The sequence below is a fragment of the Polyodon spathula genome, unplaced genomic scaffold (genome assembly GCF_017654505.1).
Source record: "Polyodon spathula isolate WHYD16114869_AA unplaced genomic scaffold, ASM1765450v1 scaffolds_1580, whole genome shotgun sequence".
Lineage (NCBI taxonomy): Eukaryota > Metazoa > Chordata > Actinopteri > Acipenseriformes > Polyodontidae > Polyodon > Polyodon spathula.
The window spans coordinates 1,631-11,205 of NW_024473057.1; the positions used below are offsets into that span (position 1 = coordinate 1,631).

The 9,575-nt window shown below is 49.9% G+C and overlaps 1 protein-coding gene across 1 annotated transcript; it reads right to left on the reverse strand.

Moving 5' to 3' along the window:
- Positions 1–369: 369 nt before the first annotated feature.
- Positions 370–7,740, reverse strand: syt11a (synaptotagmin XIa; the record flags this gene model as incomplete). The annotated part of the gene is made up of 4 exons (XM_041243100.1): positions 370–1,160; positions 2,035–2,155; positions 5,852–6,750; positions 7,665–7,740. Coding segments are annotated over 4 exons (1,407 nt in total), but the record flags the coding sequence as incomplete, so codon positions are not given.
- Between the last annotated feature and the right edge of the window lie 1,835 nt (positions 7,741–9,575).

Sequence of the window (9,575 nt, forward strand, 5' to 3'; positions counted from 1 at the left end):
GTTCAGAAAACAGCTCAGCGGTGTAGCTAATACACAGCAGCCCTCTGGTCCTGGATTCAGAGTTTAAAATATAGGTTAGGTTTCTCCGCACAAGACTTCGATCAGACCTCAAATATTCCTTCTTGGCTGAATGCATTCACTAACCCCGTCTACACAAGCTTTGGGCTCTGTCTGGCTGCTCTCGTATCAGGACCACACTGTCCTGTGCAATATCTGTTTCCCATCCCTCGGCTGGGCTATGCTGTTGCTATTTACTGATTCTCGTCAATGCGATTTTTTGTTTTCCGGTCCTGACACAGCGTTTGGGACCCTCCTCTACAACCGTATTCACCCGGGTGTGTATTTTAAATACCCGGGTTTTTAAAAAAAAAAAAAAAAAACAAAAAAACATTGATTTGTTTTCGGCTTTTTTTTTTTTCACACGCTGCTGCAGAAATGAAATATTGACCCTTGCATTGATGGCAGAAAAAAAAGAAAGTTAGATTAAGTACCAAACAGTTATAGAGTTATATGCACTGTTTTTTCAGGCATGCAATAGAGTGAAATATACTGTCACCACCAGTAATACACCTGGGTTGTTGGTATGTTGTTTCTGAGTGTTTTTCGGTGCCCTGTAAAATCTCTAAAGAGCTCAGAATTAACAGCAAGGCTTTTTCGCACTAAAACAAGTCTGTTTTTATTTTAATATTTTTTTTTTCTTCTGTATTCATCTCTGTACAAGTTCCTTTGAAAGATGCTTGATGCCAGTATAGCAGTAGTGGTAGCGGCTCGTCTGTCTGTCTGTCTGTCTGTCTGTCTGTCTGTCTGTCTGTCTGTCTGTCTGTCTGTCATGGTCTGGCTTGTCTCCCGCTAGTGCTCTCCCAGGCAGTGCCACTTGGCGAACTGCCGCCTGGGGCTGTCGCACACCTCCTTCCAATGCGTGGCGCCCGCGGCAGTGGGGCTGTGCACCCCCAGGACCAGCCTGCCCACCACCTCGTTCTTGGTGGTGCGGTCGAAGTCGATGACCAGGAACTCCACGCTGATGTCGGGGAGAAGCTCAGCCGGCATGTCGTAGATGAAGGACTCGTTGAACACGGGGTTCAGGGTGCACTTCTTCACGTGGGTCTTTTTCTTAGCAATGCGCTTGCGGCCGTAGAACACGTTCACTTTCACGTAGGGGTCTGTGACGGAGACAGAGAGAGAGAGAGATTTAGCAACCCCACACAGCGCTCCCTTTGCTATGGATGTGGGCGTTCTGCTTTTGCTCAGTAACCTTACTGATGAAAAGCTTTGCAGCTGTTGGAAGACGAAATAAATAATAACTATAAAAGGCTGAAGTATAAGAGCGATAACGTTTATTGTCAACAATGCCACTCCCTCGTTCAAACAATGCCACCGCGAGCCGAGGCCTCAGGCTTTATTGCCATAGAAGTTCAGTCATTATCTTGCAATTCTACAGCAGTGCCATTCTCTGGTGCTGTCAGATTGCTAGTTTAAGGTTCATTGAGTAAGTATTTTTTTCACTCAGGTCCTCTGTGTTAAGACAGAAAATGGTCACCGCCCAAGAGCTGTCCAAGTGGAGTTAAAGTTTTACAGCCACAGTTTTATAATCCAGTCGTGCGCGCGTGTATTATTTAGAGCACCCCACTGCTTCTGCAGTTGTGATAATTGCGCATGTGAAATCGAACCACTGCAAGTGGAAATCTTGGGAAAGAACTGTCAAAATAGGCAAATCAGTGATTGGCTCATTTAACTGATGATTTTAATGGGCCATTCAAAATGGCAAGAGAAAAGGAACACAGAGCCACAAATGGTAAAACGCATGAGACGTTTCAGAAGTTGTTTGATGCCAAATGAAGGCACAAAGCGGTCAGGGGTGACTGTTTCTATATTATTGATTGCTAAGTGGAAATTGAAATTGTCACCTGAAGAGGTGCTTCACGCAGGCAAGTGGATAAAGGATATTAATGACACAGACTGCATGCTCGCGTGGTTTATTATCAGTGATTCTCTTTGAAGGGAGGGGTTAGGTAGAGTGGAGTAAATACTGGCTACCTGAGAGTCCAGTGATGTCCATTTTGGGTAGGTGCTTGGCTTTGAGCACAACCACGTTCAGTCTCTGAGTGACAGGCTGGTATGACAGGGACACCAGCAGCTCTCCCCGACTCACACACTGCTGAAACAAAGCACAGCGATGAGCAATCCACTCACACACACACACTGCTGAAACAAAGCACAGCGATGAGCAATCCACTCACACACACACACTGCTGAAACAAAGCACAGCGATGAGCAATCCACTCACACACACACACTGCTGAAACAAAGCACAGCGATGAGCAATCCACTCACACACACACACACTGCTGAAACAAAGCACAGCGATGAGCAATCCACTCACACACACACACTGCTGAAACAAAGCACAGCGATGAGCAATCCACTCACACACACACACTGCTGAAACAAAGCACAGCGATGAGCAATCCACTCACACACAGACACACTCACAGCGATGAGCAATCCACTCACACACACACACACTGCTGAAACAAAGCACAGCGATGAGCAATCCACTCACACACACACACACTGCTGAAACAAAGCACAGGGATGAGCAATCCATTCACACACAGACACACTCACAGCAATCAGCAATCCACTCACACACAGACACACAGCACAGACACACTCACAGATCAGCAATCCACTCACACACAGACACACTCACAGCGATCAGCAATCCACTCACACACACACACTCACAGCGATCAGCAATCCACTCACACACAGACACACTCACAGCGATCAGCAATCCACTCACACACAGACACACTCACAGCGATCAGCAATCCACTCACACACAGACACACTCACAGCGATCAGCAATCCACTCACACACAGACACACTCACAGCGATCAGCAATCCACTCACACACAGACACACTCACAGCGATCAGCAATCCACTCACACACAGACACACTCACAGCGATCAGCAATCCACTCACACACAGACACACTCACAGCGATCAGCAATCCACTCACACGCAGACACACTCACAGCGATCAGCAATCCACTCACACGCAGACACACTCACAGCGATCAGCAATCAAACACACTCAAGCTAATCACAGTTGCTTCTCATTTCAGTTCACCACAATTTGCACGATAACTTTCCCCACGCTTCTCCCATGGTTACACTCTGCATTTCCCGTAGTTCACCCCAGCTTGCCATGTTTTTGTCATGTGTTTTGTCACTCCGCTCTGTGCTCCTGCCTTGCCGCTGTCTCCATGCAGTTCATTACACTTTGCTGTGCTTTTACTGCAGGAAACGTGAGCGCCAAACTGACATGAGCAAGACATTTTCAGACAGGAAAAGCGAACACAAACCAGAGCAAAACTCGAATTCGGGGGCTTGTAGTGGTCGAGTGTGTTTATCCTGTGTTTGCCACGTTTAATAATATGCTTTACCTCACCTTGTTATTCTGGAGTTAATACCTCAAAGTGCTTATCATTGAATTTGTAAATTCAGCACGAGTGAGTGTTTAACAGGTGTGTGTGACGGTCGCATTCACCAGCAAACAGCAGCAGAGTCCAGAAAGAATTATTCCACAGCTGGATCTGCATTCTGTCCTTCCCCCCTCCCCTCAGCCCCCCCCTTGCCTGCTGATTGGACTGCCTTGATTCCAGAGCTCTGACTGTTGCCAGGGTGACGAGCTGTGGGAGGCGGACCGGAGCCGGAGCTGAACTTCTGAAGCGGCAGGACATTGAATTACTGGAATTGGATTAGCCTGCCAAGCACTATGACATCACCCTGGCGTGGGGCGGGGGGGCTGTGTGAGCACAGCCTGGGTTATTACAGGGAGTCAACTGCTGGGGGCGCCATCTCTCTCTCCCTCTCTCTCTCTCTCTCTCTCTCTCTCTCTACCCCTCTCTCTCTCTCTCTCTCTCTCTCTCTCTCTCCCTCTCTCTCTCTCTCTCTCTCTCTCTCTCTCTCTCTCTCTCCTCTCTCTCTCTCTCTCTCTCTCTCTCTCTCTCTCTCTCTCTCTCTCTCTCTCTCTCCTCTCTCTCTCTCTCTCTACCCCTCTCTCTCCCCCCCTCTCTCTCTCTTCAATCCTCTCTCCTCCTCACTCCTCTCTCCTCTTTTCCCTATCTTCTCCCACTCCTCTTCTCTCGCCTCTCCTTTCCTCATAAATACACGACATACAGTAAAAAAAACACACACACACACACGCGCGTGCATACACGCACACACATCCCTGCACATACTCACACACACACGCACGCACACACACACACACACGCTCTCTCTACACACACGAGAGTCTTTCTCTCAGTGTGAAAATTCGCTAAATGTTTTACCAGCGCTGCGGGCTGTGAGCGCTGTGCACTTTGCAAAGAGCCCAGGTATGGAAACAGTTATTGGCGTGCAGGGAGAGGAAATTTACAGCTACTGTCTGATAGCCCAGCCTGTGCAAAAACCAGCAGAAATCAATTTAAAATATTAATAATTGGAATCGTTTTGTGGTGAAGGCGGTCCCGTGCTGCCCCTGAGTTACAGACGGCTGTAGCGAACACGACACTTTCAGCAGCTGCCTCGTTAATAGCTAAAGTCAGCACTCCCTCCACTGCTTTGCATCTGGAACATAAAACTCTGCTTCCAGCGGAGCAGAGACTTCAAGAGGTGTCCAGGTTTCATAACCCGGAGTGATCTCTCCCCGGTTCCTCTGTAATTTTGGATCTTGGGATACTCTGCTAACTCTGCTAACCTGTACTCGAACCCTGACCCTGTGAGCCTCCAGCCCCCTCTATCCATTGCCCTTCATTATCACTCAGTGGGTAATGGTCATTAGCCCCACTCTTCTATTATCCTGGCTGAGTGCCTGGGAAACCGGTGATAAAGCTCATTACAGGGCAGCCTTTACTACACTCTGGGATCGATTGAGTGCAGCCTGAGATAACATTGCACCTCTCCCCCTCTCCCCCTCTCTCTCCCTCCCTCTCCCCCTCTCCCTCTCTCCCTCTCCCCCTCTCTCTCCCTCCCTCTCCTTCTCTCCCCCTCTCCCTCCCTGTCTCCCACACAGAGTCCAGATAGGACCCTCACATGAGGAGACACACACAGTCAGAGACACACACCACAGAGTCCAGACTGTGTGTGTGTCTCAGGTCTCCTGTGTGTCTCTGGTCTCTGTGTGTGTGTCTCAGGTCTCTGTGTGTGTGTCTCAGGTCTCTCAGGTCTCGTGTGTGTCTCAGGTCTCTGCCTTGTGTGTGTCTCAGGTCTCTGTGTGTGTGTCTCAGGTCTCTGTGTGTGTGTCTCAGGTCTCTGCGTGCCTCGTGTGTGTCTCAGGTCTCTGTGTGTGTGTCTCAGGTCTCTGTGTGTGTGTCTCAGGTCTCTGTGTGTGTGTCTCAGGTCTCTGTGTGTGTGTCTCAGGTCTCTGTGTGTGTGTCTCAGGTCTCTGCGTGCCTCGTGTGTGTCTCAGGTCTCTGTGTGTGTGTCTCAGGTCTCTGTGTGTGTGTCTCAGGTCTCTGTGTGTGTGTGTCTCAGGTCTCTGTGTGTGTGTCTCAGGTCTCTGTGTGTGTGTCTCAGGTCTCTGTGTGTGTGTGTCTCAGGTCTCTGTGTGTGTGTCTCAGGTCTCTGCGTGCCTTGTGTGTGTCTCAGGTCTCTGTGTGTGTGTCTCAGGTCTCTGTGTGTGTGTCTCAGGTCTCTGCGTGCCTTGTGTGTGTCTCAGGTCTCTGTATGTGTGTCTCAGGTCTCTGTGTGTGTGTCTCAGGTCTCTGTGTGTGTGTCTCAGGTCTCTGTGTGTGTGTCTCAGGTCTCTGTGTGTGTGTCTCAGGTCTCTGCGTGCCTCGTGTGTGCCCGCGTGCCTCACCTGGATGGTTCTCTTGACAATGTCGTGCTGGAGCTGCACCTTGCCCGTGCTGGGGTCGACCCCTGACAGCGGCACCACCACCTCTCCGATAACGTCATCGCGGGCGAAGCGGTCGAAGCTGAGCACCAGGAAGTGCAGCACCAGGTCCTGCAGCCCGCTGTAGGGCACCCCGTAGAAGGTGAAGGTCTCGTCAAACACGGGCTCCAGGGTCTTGCGCAGCACCCGCGTCTTCACCCGGTGCTTCTTCTCGGGCAGGATGGTCATCTTGATGTAGGGGTCGGAGCTGCCAGCGCGCTCGTCCACCGCGGGCAGCCCCCGCGCCTCCTGGATCGTCACCACCAGGGCCTTCTTGGGGAAGTTGTAGTCCACCGAGAAGCTCAGGGTGCCCAGCTTGGCTTCCTCGGGCTCCAGAGGGGTGAAGGGCGAAGCAGTCTTGCTGCTGGCCAGGCTGCTGGGCCCAAGGCTGGGCTCCGGACTCGGGTCGGGGCTGTAGTCGGCTCGGATGGGGAGCTGCTTTGGGGTGCAGCTGCTCGGTTGCGGGTGAGGCTGGTGAGGCGCGCTGCGAGAGCCGCTCTCCGATGCCGCCTCCACCAGCACGGTGTTGGGCCCCCAGCTGCCCTCCTCATGGCTGCCCCTGGGGCCCGGCCTGGCAGCCCCTGCCCTGCGCGCCACGCGGACCATCCTCTTGCTCCCGCTCAGGCTCTCCGGGTAGATGCTGATGCCCTTCAGCATGTGGATGAACCTGTAGGGGGGGTCGCCGCTCAGCTCCCCGCTGTTGTTGTTGGTGCCCAGGCTCTTGTGGTAGCGCTGGTGGCAGCAGGTCCACACGAACACGGCCAGGGACACTACCAGAACCAGGACCCCAGCGCCGATGAACCCGGCCAGCACCGGAGACACGTCTGTGTCAGGGAGAGAGGAGAGAGGAGAGGGGAGATTACCAAATCAGCCTTCCCCTGAGAAAAAAGATTTTTGCCAGGTAATTTTGCACTTTTCCTGTGCTTGTCCCATGGCTATATTATCCATCTGCCGTAATTTACCCTGGCTTGTCATGTCTTAACATTTTTTAGCAGACCTCTCTGTGCTTTACAATCCTTCCCTATGCTTTACCAGACCTCTCTGTGCTTTACAATGCTTCCCTATGCTTTACCAGACCTCTCTGTGCTTTACAAACTCTCTGCTTTATGCTTCCCATGCTTTACCTCTCTGTGCTTTACAATGCTTCCCTATGCTTTACCAGACCTCTCTGTGCTTTACAATGCTTCCCTATGCTTTACCACACCTCTCTGTGCTTTACTTTACCAGACCTCTCTGTGCTTTGCAATGCCTATGCTTTACCAGACCTCTCTGTGCTTTACAATGCTTCCCTATGCTTTACCAGACCTCTCTGTGCTTTACAATGCCTTCCCTATGCTTTACCAGACCTCTCTGTGCTTTACAATGCTTCCCTATGCTTTACCAGACCTCTCTGTGCTTTACAATGCTTCCCTATGCTTTACCAGACCTCTCTGTGCTTTACAATGCTTCCCTATGCTTTACCAGACCTCTCTGTGCTTTACAATGCTTCCCTATGCTTTACCTCTCTGTCTTTACTGTGCTTTTACCTCTCTGTGCAATGCTTCCCTATGCTTTACCAGACCTCTCTGTCTCTGTGCTGTTTACAATGCTTCCCTATGCTTTACCAGACCTCTTTCAATGTGCTTTACCAGACTTTACAATGCTTCCCTATGCTTTACCAGACCTCTCTGTGCTTTACAATGCTTCCCTATGCTTTACCAGACCTCTCTGTGCTTTACAATGCTTCCCTATGCCTTACGCTGTTTCCACACACTCAAACTACAAGAACTGTAAGCAGACAAAGCTAGATCCTTCCTCTGTGTGCTGTTCCGATTCTTCTTTGAATTTCAAACCTAACCGAGTGAAGCAGACAAGCGTTTCTAATGCCAGTGCCTTCAATAGTGTTGCCAAGGCGAAACTAGAAGAATCTAGATTCTCTCTGCTGCTGTTTCTGTAGATCTGTGCCCTGCTTGCTAAGTGTTCCAGTCCTTGTGCTGCCTCTTCGATAGTACCCAACCACTGGACCGCAGTGCCACTGTGTGCATTGGAAATACTATTTGCTGCCAAACAAGATTGCAAAACAACTGAACTAAAAGCACTTTGTCTGCATTTGAAAAAGGATCAAAACTCAAATTGATGATACAGTGACCCAAATCTGGATTTTTTTTTTTTTAAAAATGACCTAGTTTTGTTTTCCAACCATACTCGGCTGAAATGAATATGGATTAGAAGCGAGATAGCAGGGAGAGCAGGGTGCTGGCGAAGGGGGTGCCTGTCTCGTCGTATTTATTTCAGGGTTTGTTCGGTCGGAAGCAGTCCCGGGGAGAGGCGAGATCTGGCTCTGCCCTGCTTTGTCTGGTTTTGCTCGACCTGCAGCAGACAGCGAGGGAGGGAGAGAGAGAGAGAGAGAGAGAGAGAGAGAGAGAGAGAGAGAGAGAGAGAGAGAGGAGACACAGCTCGCAAGCCATTGTGTTTAAAATCGCAGGAGGGCAGCGGCTGAACAAACAGGCGCTCTGATTAAATCACTTAGAAAACAAGCCTTCGTTTCAGGACACAGAACATTCACAAGGTCCAGCTAGACTCTCTCTCCCTCAGTCACCTCTCTGTTTGTGTGTGTCTGTCTTTCCAATGAAATGGACGCAAATTCACAGAGGATCGAAATTTTCCGGTTTAAGCAAACAGTCACGGCAACTGTCAAGAACCAACAAAAACAGCAGTGAAATCCGAAACTCGAAAACTGTTAATAAACTAATTTCGTGAAATAGCTGCTCTCGATGTTGCTGCTCAGGGAGAAGAGATTTAAAGCCGGACGCACTTCTATCCCTCGTAAAGTTCATTTCAAAACAAGAACTTCCCCTTGATTTAGGTTTTGCGACCTCTCAAACAAGGCGACTCCTGAAAAGACCTTTTTTTTCTGAAGTGAGGTGGGGAAGCATTTCAGCGGTGCACAAGCTCCAGAGCGCAGTGCAGCGCTAATATGCTCCCTCTCACTCCAGAAAAATCGGCTTTGAGGCGTGTGACAGAACTACAATGTTGTAAACCTCCCTCACGACCTGTGAGGGCGCTAAGCGAGGACAGAGTTTTTTTGACGGGCTGGCTTGACAGTTCTTTCCCCGGGTCGGGAAGTCAGTCAGTCTGGAAAAAGGGCGAGACTCTGTTGCAAGAACGTATCGACCTGGAAGGGAAACAATGTAGCAGCCACAGATTGTAAAGGCAGCTGCGTTCGTTTACCAAGGGGTCGTGCGTGTCAGCAGAAAAGTAATCAGTTCCATCACATTGGTTTGTAGCGAGTTAAAGCCAGGACAGTAAAAGTGTGTTGTTATTGAAAACCGCGAGTGTTGTGTTTTTGTTTGCGTGTGTGTTATAAACAGTTAATGATCCAAGAGAGAGAGAGTTAAAGAGAGCGACAGAAGGGAGCAGAGAGAGCTCAGGTACTTGGGCCCTGTACAAACAGCTATTGCTCAGAGACTAATGGGAGAGGGGGAGAGATGAGGGCCCACGCAGGCAGTTCATTACTGATCACTCTCTCTTGCGGTGTTGCTGTAGTTTAATTTATCCGAGACTCAGGGATGCTTCACTAACTCAGCTCTCCAGATATACTCAGTGTAAATGATGTAACTAGGAACGCTGTGCTGTACTCCCCCATGGCAGGGGATAATTACTATGATGC